The sequence below is a fragment of the Orycteropus afer genome, unplaced genomic scaffold (genome assembly GCF_000298275.1).
Source record: "Orycteropus afer afer isolate SDZICR_OR568_19922 unplaced genomic scaffold, OryAfe1.0 scaffold00071, whole genome shotgun sequence".
In the NCBI taxonomy this organism is placed as follows: domain Eukaryota; kingdom Metazoa; phylum Chordata; class Mammalia; order Tubulidentata; family Orycteropodidae; genus Orycteropus; species Orycteropus afer.
Window position 1 is genome coordinate 1,073,027 of NW_006921658.1, and position 17,336 is coordinate 1,090,362.

At 32.5% G+C, this 17,336-nt stretch overlaps 1 protein-coding gene across 1 annotated transcript in view; it reads left to right on the plus strand.

The window, feature by feature from the left end:
- CAMK2D (calcium/calmodulin dependent protein kinase II delta) overlaps positions 1-17,336 on the plus strand; it is a 521,252-nt gene that overhangs the window by 447,007 nt on the left and 56,909 nt on the right. The window contains exons 9-17 of the mRNA XM_042780929.1: positions 404-498; positions 2,231-2,353; positions 3,165-3,248; positions 3,854-3,896; positions 7,389-7,426; positions 8,822-8,854; positions 12,020-12,079; positions 14,113-14,154; positions 16,873-16,921. Coding sequence (XP_042636863.1) covers positions 404-498; positions 2,231-2,353; positions 3,165-3,248; positions 3,854-3,896; positions 7,389-7,426; positions 8,822-8,854; positions 12,020-12,079; positions 14,113-14,154; positions 16,873-16,921 — 567 coding nt within the window. The remainder of the gene's footprint in view (positions 1-403; positions 499-2,230; positions 2,354-3,164; positions 3,249-3,853; positions 3,897-7,388; positions 7,427-8,821; positions 8,855-12,019; positions 12,080-14,112; positions 14,155-16,872; positions 16,922-17,336) is intronic.

Below are 17,336 nucleotides of genomic sequence, written 5' to 3' on the forward strand. Positions count from 1 at the left end.
GCCTGCTAACCAGACGGCTGGCGGTTCAAACCCACCAGCCACTCCTCGGAAGGAAGGTTGGGCAATCCTACTTCCGTAGTGATACTGCCTCGGAAATCCAAGGAGGGGTCGCTATGAGTCGGGTTTGACTCGACGGCACATAACAACAACAACAACAACAAAGCCTCTTTTGAATTATTCAGTCTGTGTTATACTGCTTGCCACCTATTATCAGAGGTCTTGAACATGGGAGGAAAAGTAGTCACCCTCTACTGAATGCTTTAGAGCGGTTCATAATATGTCTCTGAAGTTTCCAGCAATCCAGTTTTCTGTTTTAATGTATGCAGCTTATATCATTGTTCATAAACCACAATTATTGTTGTCTATATGACTTACATTATCTTCCCATGCTAATTTCCTCCAGGTGTTATTCTCTATATTCTGCTGGTGGGATATCCACCCTTTTGGGATGAAGACCAACACAGACTCTATCAGCAGATCAAAGCTGGAGCTTATGATGTATGTAGTAATTTTAGATGAGGGTTTGCTTTCCATGTATTAACCAAGAGATGGATTTTTTTCTACTTGGCTATTTTAACTGTAATTTTCACTAATTCTCCTTATAATTTTCCTCTCTTAGAAAAAGAGAAATACTGTTCTTAGGTTGTTAGGTGCCATTGAGTTGCTTCCAGTTCGTAGTGACCCAATGTACAGCAGAATGAAACACCACTTAGTCCTATGCCATCCTCACAATTGTTGCCATGTTCAAGCCCATTAAAAGGGAAATAAAGTGTAAGAAATACATCATATATATTCAATTTACATTTCCTTATTACCTCACTGTCTCTTAAAATTATAAGAGAAGCATTTTGTAGGACTTTGCTTGCCAAAATTTTCAAATCTTAGTATATTTTCAAACATATAAAGAAATTATTTCTGCTTTGGGATTGATTATTGCTTTTTAGTTGAATTATGTTCCCAAATGCCTATCAAACATTTTAAAATTACATACCAAGAATGTGTTGCTTTGACCTATGTATCATACATAACTAAATTTTATATTCTAACCTTAAAAATTTTACTCTTTCAGGGCCTGCACATAGAGATGGGTTGCCAAAGTTCTGTGTTAATTAACCAGATAGTAACTATATTAGGCTTTGAGGACATACACAATTTCTGTCACATAATCTTTGTTGTTTTGTCTTGTTTTAATCAGCCATTTAAAAATGTCGGGGCCCACTTGACGGCATACAAAAGCACAAACAACAAAAGGGGACTAATTGAATTTCACGATGCAGTGACAATGGTTTTGTGGCTTTCTTTTTCAGTCTTGTCTATAAAAATTTACAGATTTAGGAAAAGAACCTCATATTCTCTCCATTGTTTAGCAACAAATGCAGTATAAATTTCTCTTAACCCATCAAGAGTAGTATTTTTACTTAATATGCTAATTATATGAAAGTGAGGTTAAAGAATTATATTAACCAAAAAAATTAACTTGAAGAACTTAATAATTCTATTATATATGTTTGAAACATTGTATCTGTACTCAATAATTAATGAAATATTAATATAAAAATGAATTACTAATAGAAGTTGTAAAAGTTGCTTATGTTCATGAACTTTCCTTTGGTGAAATTTGTATTTAGATAGATTATCCTTCTTCTGAAAGAGTTAACATGGAATCCTGCTGAGGTTACTGTAGCCTCAGATTTCCTCTCACTACATCATTCCAAGTAGCCACAACTAATATCAGTTTGGAGACAGGAAGTGATGCTAATTTATTACCTCTGCTATTATTACACAGGAGTTATAGAAGTATATAATCCCTCATGTTGAACTTTGCATAATGACATTGGTACATATGATACCTTCTCAGTTTTAAATGATTTTTGCAAATAATTATGAAAAGTATTACATAAAATTTTATATTGAGATCAAAGTAAAAATACTTTGAGAGGAATAGAAGATTAAATTATTTTTCTAAATTTTAAAATCTATCTACTACATGTATTATACAATTTAGTACATCGGTTTGTCTCTTTTCAATTACTCTTCTTTAATATATTTGTATAGATATATTTGGGGGTCATATCTCTATTGGTTTCTCTATATTTCTATGTAATTTAACTTATACCAAAAATAAATGTGTGAATAAATATACTACTTAAATGATTAATATTTTTGCTTCCACTCAGTTTTACTGAGTGTATCTACTTTTTAAACCCTTTATAAATTTATATTTTCAAAGTTTCCATCACCGGAGTGGGACACGGTGACTCCTGAAGCCAAAGACCTCATCAATAAAATGCTTACTATCAATCCTGCCAAGCGTATCACAGCCTCAGAGGCACTGAAACATCCATGGATCTGTGTAAGTGACAGTTCATCAAAGACTTCAAGAGCTAAAACGAGCTATAAACTCTGCTTTAGAATTTTTGTTCATGGATTTAAAATAATTTTACAGAATGAATAAGTGTGTGATGGAAGTTACATAACAAAAGTTTTGTAAGGGTGAAAATGTTATTTGAGGTAGTAAAGTCCAGTCTACATAGGTTGCTAAAAAAGAGACTGCTCTTATAATGTGCGGAATCAGCATTTCCCATTCCAGTTATTCACAGTATTCATGAACAGAAGTTAAGAAAATGACACCAAAAAAAGTAAACATATTCCAGAAGAAAGAATTAGACAAAGTTCAATTATCTCTCGTGCAACTTCAAGGGCAAATGTTAGGTTTGGAAGCAGAAAATAGAGTTTTAGTAGCATAAAAGAATGACCACTGTAGTCAAATATACTTTAGAAGTGCTGAGAAAAATACTGTGAAATTGAGGAAAAATCTAGAATGTTCCTAAACTTTTAGGGATGAATGTCCCAGGTAGTAGCAACAAATATGGTGCTAAAGGAAACAAAAGGCAGTCTAATAAAAATGTGATTAAAGACACTAAATATAAGTAAGGAAATTACATGTATTTCTATAAACTAAATTTTGCTTCTTTGTCATAAATTGTCGTGGCAAAAATTATTGTTTTCCTTGTTGATTAACTTTTGCAGTTTTAACACTTGTAAGTTGACCATGTAGGTGCAGATACCATTAATAAAGATCTGATGAGATTGAAGTTACTGTCATCTTTTGGATGTTATAAGTATGCTCAATGAAGTTATTTTTTTCCCCTCTTTTCTTCCAGCAACGTTCTACTGTTGCTTCCATGATGCACAGACAGGAGACTGTAGACTGCTTGAAGAAATTTAATGCTAGAAGAAAGCTAAAAGTAAGAAATTGTACATTTTTGTAGGGAAGTAGATTTGCTAAGAGAGAAGTGAGATACTGTGTGATAAAAATGAGTTTTAGCAAATGCTTTTAAATGTGTAGATGTCAATACTCCTATTATTTGTTTTCTGGATCCTGGGTGAAATTGAAAATACAGTGGAATTAAACCTCTAATGAGAAAGCTAAGATTGTTGTGGCAATGTGTGCTGTGATTCCTCCCTTCAGTGGGATACATCCATGCACTTTGATAATCAATCTGGCCACAAACATTAGGGCGATCCAGGCATTATGAGAGACATAAGCCTGAGAGTCTCAAGAAACTAAGAAAGAAAAACAAATAAACAAAAAACTTACCTAAAAGTAAGACTTCCTAGGTGGTAAATCTTTAAAGAAGTAGATTGTCCAGTCTTTCTTCTGCAGAGTGGCTCTTAGGTTTGAACCACCTACCTTCTGGTTAGCAGTCAAATGCCTTAGACACTATGCCACCAGAACTCCTTTTAAAGTAAGACTAGGAGAATATTTGTAATAAAAGACTATATATATATTTGCTAGGTCAAAGATTCTCAGAGGTGACATTAATTTTTTTTTTTCTCACACCTTTGACAGGGTGCCATCTTGACAACTATGCTGGCTACAAGGAATTTTTCAGGTACATGCGTTAAGATCTCTATCCTCATCCTCTGCCCTCGCTATCTTTTTTTTTTTTTTTAATTTAAAAAAAAAATATATATATATATAACAATAAAGAATAACACTTTCATTCAGTGATGGCAAATGTGTAGCAAGGATTCTTTCCACACCCGTAGCTACCATTAGTAACCACCTGCGTGCTTTCGCCTCAGAGCCTCGTTTAATTACTGTTCTCATGAGAGCACCCCAGGCAGCCTCCACCAAAGTCAGTGCCAGTACAGGACTTGTAGCCCATCTGTCATCACTACTTAGGTTTGTGTAAGGTGTGCAAATACGTAGTCCCTCATTTTGAAGCTCAACATTTTGAACCTAGAATTAATTCATTCATATTTCATAAGGTAATAACTACGAATTCTGTTTTTGTCTTATTCTCAAAGGGAATCCTAATAAACAAGATTTTAGAAAACTCTTATTGAGATACCCATTCCTCTTATGGTTAAGTTCTTTCTACAGTATCTTGGTGTGCTATGAAAACTGTTACAACTTTCAAGGTATCTCACGCAAAAATTTACACAGAACCTGCCACACAGTAATATTATGGGGTAATAAACATTCCTCAAAATGATTCCATGGTTTTTTAAAAAAAAAAACTTGTTAAATAGTGAGCTAAAGAAGCCAAACCCTTTGTTATGAGAGTGACTCCAAAATGGGAACAAAAGTATATGTCATTTCTAGAAATTATTAGGGTTTTTGAGCCCTATCTGATTGAATATCTTAACGGGTGAGCTTTCAAAAACTCAAAGTTTGGGAAATGCTAATCAGTCTTACATATGACAGGTGACTAAAGCAGTGAGAAAGCTGTGCTCATTAAACTTTTTGTTTAGCCATTTATACTTGAAACAATAGTCAAATTGTTATTGCCAAGAATAGTACCACTTTAAGTTAGTTTTGTAAATAGTGATCTGCAACATTAAGTTATCCACCTATTTGCTCACTTTGTTATTTTACTTACTGGTCCCTACTTAGCCTGGGTATCATAGTAATATCAGGTAATGATCCGTTGCATCATTGTCAGATGTTCTTCCAACTTGTAAACCAATTTCTAGTTATTTACAGTTTTATTAAATGTTTCACCTTTCTTTCTCAACCTTGTCTTTAGTTATAGATAATGTGAAACCATAGGAGGCCTTACGTAGGCCTCCACTGAGCTATTAAACAACAAGAATAACACAATGATTAATATTACAAATTGAGCGACTGTGTTGGTTGGTTGTATGTATTTTGTCTAATGTGTTTGGTGTAATAAAACTTTGTTGCTGCCTTTGTCTAGTTACCTGTTTTATATACAGTTGATTAATATTGTTGACATTTGTATGGGTGAGTTCAATGCCATCTCATTAAATGTTAACTAATAAATACTGTATTGAAATAAATTAATATTTCACTATGGCCCGATAATTACTGAGTCACTAAAAGGAATAATGATTTATATGACATATATTGTTAGTAACAAATTAATCTTCACAATTAAGAGTACGTTTTTGTTAAAAGTGTTAAATACACTTGTGCATAAACTGGGCCTTTATTAATATGTGCACCCATGTACAGAAGCTTTGTGTTTACTTCACATTTTATTTTTCATCATCATGTAAACTAAAAACTCATGACTAATCTGTGGATTTTATATCGTTTCTGAATATTTTAGCATGAAAATCAAACTCTTTTTTAAATCCATCTCTTCAACAGAATTAATGTTACAACCAGTTTACATCCTGTACTTGAGACTGCATTTTACTTTTGAGTATTTTGTTCATTCTGTTTCATTGCCAGACATGCTCTTTAAAGTAATTTGTCCACAAATATATGGTTATAAAGTTGTTTTTTATTTTTTTTTTCTTTTCTCCCTTTATGTGGAATGTATTTCTTGTGAGGTAAGGTGAATAGTAATCAAAAGGGACATTTCTGCATCTCTCAGGCCAAATCCCTGCTTACCCTGAATCATTGTCTTCTCTTCGCTTGCTATTGCAATTCCAGTTATTCTAAGTTTGCTTTCTAACCTATTAACTGCCACAGGATTAATTTAATATTGCTTTTTTAGCTCTAGGAACTAGTACTGTATCTGCAGCAACTATATCTTAAAATCTTAATGAATAATAAATTAATAGCTTTTTTCCTAAAGACTAAATAAAATTAACAGTTTTTTTATCTGTTAAATAAATGAAAAATTATATCAGAGTAATACCAAATAATGTCCCAAATCAGATGGATGTCAGGAAATTACATGTTCATGCAATTCTATTATAACTACATATTTCCATTTCAAATGCCAAATTCTAGTCTCATGTGTGTGTGTGTGTGTGTGTGTATATATATACACACACACACACACATATACATATATATATATGTGTATATATATATATAATTAACCTTAGATGGAAGCATAAGTGTGTACTTTGTCATGCATATCCATAATTTTCTACACTTTGTTTACTAATTATTGACAATTATATTATCTATTCACTGTGTATGTACCCATTCATAAGTATATTTTTTGAAATACTGACTTTTTAATATACTCAAGTTCAATAACAAGGAATGATAAAGGCTGCTCCTTCAAGAAAAATAAAGCTTAATATAAAACCATATGCTTTAGGATTTCTCTGAATATATTGACTCATCTGAAGATTTTATTTTCTTTTCTATCTTGTCTCAAGTTTTATTATTTTAAAGTTTTCAATATGTAAGGCTTTTGTTTGTGAAGCCTTTGATATCTGATTTTGAAGTATAAAAATGTACACTGCCATTTTTGAAAGGTCATATGCTAAGTATTTTTAAAAATTGTTCTAGGTCAGTAATACAAAATACTATTTCATTTATAATACAATTATTAATATTTTTTGTAAAAAAAGGAATTGTATGATTTCAGAAATATAATTAAGATGTTAATTAAGCAGAGCAAAATTTTATAAATGAGTTTTAAAATTCTAGAAGGTGAAACAAAATGTGTACAAACTGCCGTTTGGAAAATCCATTTGCTCTGTAAATGTTCACGCAATCACAATAAAAAAATAAACTAAATAAAAGGTGGGGCTTAGATGGCATAACTGACATGGTCACCATACTTGTGGTGTGAATGAACATGTAATACAGTTTGTCAGCTGATGTCTGAAGACTGAAATCAACTTTCTGGATTACAAAACCATAGTCCAGTTAAAGTTCCAGTATCCTTTTCTACTACGAGTAAAATAAAGTCCAACTGGCAAATGTTCAATTGTATATGATGAACTAAATGAAAATTTAGTTCTAAATTTAACTTGGCAAAACCAAGAAAAGTGATACTGTGTTTCAATGTTCTGTAAGCTCGTGCTCATCAGTGTGACCTTGATAACTTGGCGTATGTTGGCCATAACTCTGCAGAGATGGTAGAAAGAAACAATAGCCTGTTTTGTTGCCTGGCTGGGAGTTTCTATGAATAACACACTAAACTGATTTCACTATCATTTTGCAGCAGCCAAGAGTTTGTTGAAGAAACCAGATGGAGTAAAGGTAAGTTGGTTAAACAGGTGCTTCTAAACTGTTTCTGACTTTCAGATGCTGGATAATTTTTAAATGTTAAATATAAGTTCTTAGTAATTGAAACTTGTACTTTTTATCACTACTGATAGAGAATATAGGCTGAATTATGAAATGATTTAATATACAAAGATGACTAAGATTTATATGAAGAAAATATATTTTTTTCCTATTTGATTACATTAAATAGTCATGAAAAATAATACTCATATATAGAATTGCTGTAGGAATTTAATCTAAATCTTCCCTGTTTTACTATAGCCTGAAACTATCGTAGTGACCTAAAAATCTGTGAAAACCAAATCCTTTTCCAGATAATTATACTGTGTCCTGAAGGACATTAAAATGTATAGCCTTAAAAAAAAAAAAAAAAATCAAGTCAAGTCTGGAGTCATATTTCAAATTACTGAGTTTCTCTGCCTGGGCAGTATTTATCAGGGTCTTATGATTCTTATATTTCTATCATAAGGTATTGAGACATATTCAAGGTAAATGAACTGAACAAATACTGGAAAAATATTCCAAGAAAGATCATGCAGGATATTTTGACTTTCTTGGATTTCCAAACCATTAAAAAATACCACTTAATAATACTACAACATATTTTTCTTTGATTCTATTTGGTTTCTTGGGAATTTACCTTTGATCAAATGTTATATTCTATTTACATTATGTGTGTTATCTTTGCAGAGTCTCACCTAAATGTTTTATTTCTTTAATCCTTTTCTTTCTCTTCCAATGGCAGATGCATACATTCCTCATCAACACTTCTAACATTCTTGAGAATCAGTTAATATTCTAATATTTGAACTTAGCCCCAAATCAGGTGGTCAGTTTATATTGAAAGTATAACAGAAAATCATTTGTCATTTCTTATGTTCATACCCAGTCATTTCTTCACAACATATCTGTGTGCAATTTGAGAATTTCCAGAGCTATGGTGGCTATGCATTTGTGATCCCCATTAGAATGTCTTTTGCCTTTTATAAATTGTTTTTCTCAGCCTGTGATTTTTATGTTCTTCCTGCTTAGTTTATTCAGTTTAGATTTCAATAATGACAAGTAATGTCTCCCTTTTCCCAGTAATACTTTAGTTGAAATGTGGTAATTTAAATTTTCCAAATGTTTTATTCTCCGGTGATTTTCTGTACCATTCAGTGATACAGAGTCACAGTTCCTATTGAGCTATTTATCTGCACCACTATCCTTATATATAAAAAAATTTCCAGATTTTTTTTTTCTCCTAAGCAATTTATAGCTTCTCCTTAAATACAAAATTATTCTGTACTCCATGCTTTGATACTATAAATTCAACCGGTCATTTTTTTTTTTTTTTTCTTTTCCTTTCTCTTTGATTGGTCAATTCAGAAAAGGAAGTCCAGTTCGAGTGTTCAGATGATGGTGAGGATCTCTATCTGCCAGATTTATCCTGCTATGAAAATTCACACTTAAGAATAAAAGATCTTACTTACTTAAATTAGTGTAAGTGGAGGAAAAAAGTATAGGACCGTTAAAGGTCAGTGTTAATCAAGTACCAAAACATACTACCCCACTTCTGCTTTTTATTATTCTTCTTTGAACTTGATTTTTTTTTTTAACGTGTAAAAAGTATGTCGTTATCCATGTGCTATCAACAGATTTAATCTTTTACAAGGACAAAATTTTCTTTGAAAGTAAAGGGACCATGACATAACTAATCTCTCTGTTTACTGATAAGTAAAGAAACACTATATAATTATTTTTAAAATGGTGATCATGATAGCTAAAACAGAAATTATTCTTAGTTCAGATATACTGTGATACCCTTACAGATTTAAAAATAGTGTGAAAATGATCTTACAGTCAACTCACCCCAGTTAAACACCTTTAGAGGAGAAATATTTATTAACCTCAAAATGAGAAATGAGTATCTTTCCCTTGCCTCATAAAAAAATTCATCATGTAAGTATTTTATTTGATTCATTTTTTTTAAAGAGAAAATATGCTGCTTCAATAGTATAAAAAATTACATTCACAGACAAAAATGCCAGGGTTCTTAAATGTTTAAAAGACCTAGGGTTGAACCCATGCCTGATATTTGTCCTGTACTTAAGAAGTTCTTCTACTCTTTTATTTAGAAATTCTTCTATAGAAATTCTTCTGTTTTTCAAATAATTAATATTATAAACTACCTTCAAAACATTCCCCATATTACCAAAAAAAAAAAAAAGGGGCATTAAACTTATTTTGGGAGCTCTGGCATAGTGTGTAAGGCATTTGACTACTAACCAGAAGCCTCGTGGTTTAAACCCACCAGCCACTCCTTGGAAGGAAGGTTGGGCAATCTACTTCTGTAGTGATACCACCTCGGAAACCCAAGGAGGGGTCACTATAAGTTAGATCTGACTCGACGGCAGTGAGATTGTGGTTTTTTTTTTTTAAGCTAATCTTTACATTAACAAAAAGTTAACTGTACATTTGAACATGACTGAAAATGGTAGTTGAGCCACATACTCATTTAAATCATATTTCTCATACCTGATGATAGAGGATGGCTCATCCAGAGAGAATGGTCTTCATTTGGAAAGGATGATGGTGTATGTGCTGTGCATTTGCGTGTGAATGTATATAGTGGGGTGTGTTAGTGTGTGTGTGTGTGCACATGTGCAGATAGCTTTGTGTGCATAGGTGTACAACTGGGACCGTTTTCACTAAAATAAAGCAGTTCTTGGCAATCACAATCCTATAAAAAATCTGGTCTCTTATCTCAAAACAGAAATAAAAGTATCTCAAAATACTTCTTTGATTCTTTGTATTCACCGATATAAACTGCATATAGCATATAAATGCATATAGTGTTTTAGTCATAAAAAAAAAGATAATTTGCTAAGAAATCAGCTGTGTTTTGCCAAGCACTCTTACTGAATAGGAAATTATTTGTGTCTACATCCTTCCCATTTTCTCATGTATTCTATACTAACTTAAGTACTTAATTTTGATCTCTCTCTAATAAACTTCATTATCTCTTATTCTTTTTAGCTGTTGCACAACATTTATGTTGAATTCTGTGCACTTTGATTTAAAGAAAATTTTTAAACAAACTGTCTACAAAATATCAATTTAGGATTTAACATTTAAGAGTTGTCCAGTAAAGGGCTCCAAAAAGTTCCTATCTGTATATCACAGAGCACAGCATTATAGCTCTCATGATGCGGTGGTTAGAAGCATTGGCTGCTAACCAAAAGGTCAGTGGTTGGAACCTTCAAGCTGCTCCATGGGAGAAAGATGAGAGGCAGTTGTACACTGTCCTATATGGTCACTATGAGTTAGAATCAACTTGATGGCAGTGGGTCTTAGTTGTTTTGGAATATCTACAAATCACACAAATATACCTACATTAATTTGTATCACCTTCAGACTTCCTATCAGTGCTAGTTTCAGTAGGATCTATAGGTGTAAAATATAAAAGAAAAGCCTAGTCAATTAAATTAGTGTATCACTCATGAGTACTCATCTGATATCTAGTTATTTTATGTAGTATGTTATTCTCTTTAAGTTCTTAAGTACATTTATATTAAAGTGATAGAGATGTATTACTTTAGATAATAATAATGTGGATAATATAGTGCTAGAAAATGAATGCCAATTTATATTTCTGTTTGGTAGCTAGAACATAAATTATCATGCATGAGTTTAAAAGAATGTTATTATTTTCTTAGTCATTGATTCTTCAGTGCCCAGTGTCAATTGTATCTTCAAGTTGCCACTTGTCTACAATGAGTTTTTTCTGTGGGCACATTATGGCACTTACTGACCCTCTGAGTTGTTTATACATTAGATCTTTTCTTTAAGGCCAAACTCAATTATACTAAAGCAAGGAAATGATGTTACCAACTGTGCTATTCAGTAATAGCCGTAACACTTTTACAGAAAATTTGGTATTTTCCGCTAAAACAATTGTGAAAAAATAAAGTCCTCTTAAATTCAGAATATAGTAAAGACTTTAATTTGCCCATTTATATATTAGGATGTATTTTTTAAAGGAGACCCAGACATACCATTAAAAAAAATAATTATAAAGCCTGCATTTCATCAGAAGATCTAAGTTTTTAATTGAATAGCTAATAATCAAAGTGATGATGGATCCCCAGAGAAAGACGGCTGATATGTGACTTTAGGCTCAAGAATAAGATGAATAAAGGAATGTATTCATGACAGTGAACAATTGGAAGCTAGGAAACAGAATCCAACTTGAAGAGTATGAAAATGTTTATATTCATTTCATACTCTGAAACTTGATTTGAATTCCATTGGAGCAGCTCTTTGTCTGTTTGCTAAGATGGCACAGCCAAAGCAGCCAAGTCTGTTGTATCATTCTGCCATCACTGATACCATCCTAGACTCTGTGTGACTATCGGAAACTAGATGTGATCACCATTCCTGTAACTCATCACAGTGTCTTTCATGTTCATCTTCCATGGCTCTTTATTTTCATGTCTGTATCTTCACATAGACAGGGTACATATAGAGACATCAGCTACCAAGGGGTTTAAGGCATCTCTGTTTCTATTTTCTGCATACCTACAGATAAACAACAAAGCCAACGTGGTAACCAGCCCCAAAGAAAATATTCCTTCCCCAGCGCTGGTATACCTGGACTCTTTGTAACCCTTCTTAACTTTTTTACTGTTTTATGTTGTTTTTCTCATTTGCTTTCACTATATAGATGTGTGTGTGTGTATGTGTTTGTGTGTGTGTGTGTGTGTGTATATATATATATATATATATATATATATATAGTTGGGGTTTTTGTCTTTTGCTTTCTGAGACATGAAAAAGTTATTTCTGTTTTTCTTTTGTTTATGTTAGTTATCAAGCAGGGTGTTTCTAACATAAGATTCTCTCATTTCATTGTTGAGCATTTTACTGATAGTTGTGGTCTGTGTAGTTGAAATTGTTTGCATGCTGCCTTAGATATACAGTAGAATGTGCTTTGGTTGCTCTTAGCTCTTCTCCTGATGATAGCTCTAGCTTATGCAAACAGTGGTTTCTTCTCTTCATGACGCAATTGTTGACATCAAGGAGAGCTAATGTGATTATTGCTAGACAACAATAAAAGTCGACCTTATTCAGAGTTTCCATTTCTCTCTTAAGTCAACAGGGCTTTGTAAGACCTCACTTTCTGAGATAAAGAGGCACTGGATAATTTAAACCTGTTTGTTAGTTATGTTTTAAATTAATTTATCACTGTTTCACTTTAATTGAAGGAAATAATTTTCATAGCATAAAGCTTTGAATTTTCAATAGAACCTAAGTTTTTTTTTTTTTTCCGTTCAAATAAGATCTAAATAAAATGAACTAAATCAGTTTAACACTTTGAGACAGTGTTATGTTAAAATTCAAAATTTGAATATTACCATTATTACTCTAAGTTCTATAATATCTCCCAAAATCTATTCCATATATTGATTTATGATTTGGAGAAATGTTTCTGATTATTTGACTTTTCTTAGTACAGTTAGGAGAATCAAAAATGTTAGGGGATTATTTAACATGGGAGGGGCTTGACTTAAAAACATTTTAAGGAAGGACATGTCATTGTGGCCAGAAGATTATCTACTAGTAAAGAGCAATGTTGATCACAACTGTATCCCAGGAAAGAAAGAAGAAAGCAGTAAATAGATTTCTGAGTAGCACAGCATAAACTGTGGTAGAAGGAAGATCCCAGAGGTGGAGAGTGCATATGGGAGAGAACTCCCAATGGTTGCAGTAACTCCCAGTCACCAAGAAATCATGTAATGAAAGTGCCAAGAATGTCATTGATATGTGCACTCTGAATCATTTTTTACATCAGTTGTTTGAGTGTTATTTCCCACTTGAGAATATTTCTGCAGTTACCAGGTAGAAAACAATAGAAAATGTAATATTTTCTTCATGGAAAAACATGACTTTTAGCCAAATTTTCTGTGTGTATAGTTCACAAAGCAGAAATTTTCCTTTAAATATGAATTAACACAGGATTCAACAGCAATATTTTTCAAAGTATAATAGTTTTATCATTTGTTATAGGACTTTTTAAATGTTCCTTGGACTTTCTTACAGTCTTTTGAAATGCATTCCTTAAAATAGCCTTTTTTTTTTTTTTTTTGGTGGTCCAGTGGTTCTAGATTTTTCCCAGAACGTTCAGCTGTGTATTAATTATGATGATGATGCCACAATCAATATAGTTGAAACATATCTTCACAAAGAATTTGAAGTCTTCTCAAAGAGTCTACCTCCAGTTTCCTATCTCTAGTTCTATCTCCAGTACAGTTTTCTATGGAAGAGACCTTAAAAGTCCACCCATTAAAGAAGGAAAAACTCAGTATCTGTCATAGGACTTTGTGAAACTGAGAGTGCCTCTTTAGGTCTCTAGACTTCAAAGCCTTGTCTGTATGCTGATCAAGAATAAGGTCTTTTGCATGCTGCTGCTGAGTAGGGATGTGGCCTGTCTCATGGGCTTTTCTGGGAGATCTTTCATCAGAGACCTTGCCATCTGTAAGCTCTGATAGCAGTTAACATCGCTTTAGCTCTTGTCACTATTCAGTGTGTTAACTGGCTCAGTCTGCTCTTTCCCTCACACTAGTATGAATGTACTTACCAATGCAAACTGTTTCTTTCTCCATTTTGTTCTCACTCAGGAGCCCCAAACTACTGTAATCCACAACCCTGATGGAAACAAGGTATTCAGAAAGAATCAACATCATCTGCTTTCACAAGATTACACATCTCATCAAATATTCAAAGCAAAATTAATTCATTATCTAAAAATAGGAAAGAAAATCCTTACTCTCTTTCTATGGCACTTTCTTTGGGGCCTACTTTATCTAGAACTATTACACATACTTCTTTTGAAATGAAGATGAATGACATCTTGAAAAACAAATGAATGGTATCATTAGTCAAGAAAGTTGGAAAATTAGGTTAAACATTAACAAAATCTTTATATCAAGATGACTGTGTATCTTAAGTGATTCTCTCTGGTCTTTTTTTTTTTTTTAAACCCATGTTTGTGCATTGTACTATAGATGTATTCTGCATGCAATGTTAGAATTTCTTACTATATCATTCCACTGTCTTCAAAACAGTCAACTTGGTTCATAGGTATTTGTTTAAATTCAGTATTGCTTTTGAGTTCTTTTCAGTTTTGTTGTCATAGAGTTTTGTTTTGTTTTGTTCTTAATTCTCTGTTGTTGACGTTGTTATTTGACATGACTTCAAGGAGAATCAGAGAGTTGTACTTCTTGTGAAATGTTTGTTTATGTTGAATTATATGCTTTTCAGTAACTAATACTGTAATGAGTAATGCTGAATAAAGAGTGTAATATTCCCTATATATCGCACAGCATGTAGTTAAATAATTGTACCTGCATACATGTCTATTGGATGAAAAAAGACATTTTCTTACTGTATGTTTCCAGTTTATTTTTTCTCATACATTATAGCTCTAAAAGGAATGAAGTACTTCATCAGGTTTTTATCAAATATTAAGTGTAGTCATGGGTATTTTCTCCTTACTCTTATCAAATATGTTCAAATCTTAGGAAAAAAAGTTTCTCTGGTTTAACATTAGGTTAATCAATATTAAAATTGTTAAAGTAAAAAACATAAAGTGTTAAGTTCATTAAGGTTTATTTATTTTATAGCCATGACACTTAAAATGTTCTAAGTCCCTAAAAGACTTGAGGTAGTCAGGACCATCACATATGAAACAAAATTTTTAAGTACCATTAGCAAATGAAAGACCAAGCATAACAGCTGGAGTGGATACTTCGATAGTTCTAGATATATCAGTTGTAAGAGTTACTGCATGATGTTTCTTGCTTACATGAATTTATTTTTAGAGTGCATGGATTTACCTTCATCTTGAGTTTATATTTGAACACTGGATCACAATAAGAAATGCATGAGTACTTTTCTTTGGTTTTTGTGTGTATGGAGACTCTGGATACATCTTTAATTAGTTTGCCCTTTTAGTTTAAAATAATCCCTGGTGGCACTCTGCTGCTAACTAAAAGGTTGGCAGATAGCACCCACTACCTACCCCATGGAAGAAATATGTGGCACTCTGCTTCGGTAAAGATTTACAGCCTTGAAAACCCTCTGAAGCAGTTCTGCTCTGTCCTGTAGGGTTGCTATGAGTCAGAATTCACTTGACAGCAATGGAATGAATTTTATCACTTTAAATATTATATATAATATTTGTTAAAATTAATCTCTTTTTTTGACTATTGAATCTCAAAAAGGACATTGACATGTTTGCATCATTTCCCAAAATCTGGTTTTCATCATTGAACTCTAACTTTTAATCATTCCAAAAAGTAGAAAATTATGTCTTATGAGTATTACTGTATTTCTTTGCCAGAAAATATTTTATTAGTACATTATTAATGGGAAAATTCATCAAACCATTTTAAGAAACATATTATTGGCAGTCATAATATCCTTTTAAGTGTGCTTACTAATTTCACTTTCATTTGTAGTTCTACAAAGAAATAGCTTTGTCTTTGCATTATGGCAGCAGGTTCTTATCAGTGACAACCAGTTTCTAATTTAGAAATGAATGAAAAATCTAAAGTAATAAAAGTAAATTGTTCATCATAAGTCTGTTGTGCTAATCACAAATGTGAAAATTCTTAAAAATGCTGTTAGCATAGCTCAGCTTAATAACCTTAGAGTCTTCATCAAATGATGTAGTGAAATGCCTTTTTACTCTACAAAGGAATAGAAGAGTCTGCAAATGCAGTGCTTGATGTAGTGCCTTACACAAAGAAGGTACACTGATAATTAGTTACAAATGAAAAGTCTTCATTTTAAGGTTTTTATTCATTAAGTTAAGAGTAGTTAAGCACTCGACTGCTAACTAAAAGGTGACAGTCAAACTCACCTGTAGCTCCACAGGAGAAACATGGGGCAGTCTGCTTCTGTAAAGATTTATAGCTTTGGAAACCCTATGGAGCAGTTCTAATCTGCCCTAGAGGGTCTCTACAAGTCAGAATTGACTTGACTGCAATGAGTAATGAATATTCATTAAGTTAATATATTCAGTTTCTCATAAATATACAGAAAAACACATCTTACAGGCACACTAACATAAACACGTTCCTACAGTTTTTAAAATAAATTGCATTCTTCTGCTGCTTCTACAAATTGCCTAGAATCATATGGCTTTAGAGATTAGGCAACCAGAGTACTCCTTTTGCAATGTGTGCACCATTTTGACATTTCATTTCTGTTTAAGCCACGTAATGTATTTGTTCATTTGCATGTTAGCATATGCACAAAGCCTGCTTCAGAATTTTGCATGATATGTACATCAGTAACTATATTTTTATTTATTTTAAGAAGAAGAAACCAAACTCTTCATTGTTTTCAACTTAAATGTGTTTTCTTCTCAACAGGAATCAACTGAGAGTTCAAATACAACAATTGAGGATGAAGATGTGAAAGGTATGATCAAACTAGAAATGGGAAATTCTATCTCAGAACTCCACATATTTCAGAATATATATATATACATGCATACATCTATATATGCATAAGTATAAATATATACAGTCTTACCATCCTCACTTCTAAGGAGCATTCTGGCTTTACTTCTTCCAAGACAGAATTATTCATTCTTCTGGCAGTCCATAGTATATTCAGTGTTCTTTGCCAGCCATAATTCAGTATATATGTTTCATTCAAATAACTAAAAGTTTGGAAACTAAACCTATCCTAAGCTCTCTTGGACTTGTTTTAATTGTCTTTAACTTCAAGTTGAATTTGCATATGAGCAGTTGATGGATGAAAGTTGAAGAATACAGTCTGCAGTATGGATTACATCTCAACATAAAGAAAACAAAAATCCTCACAACTGGAC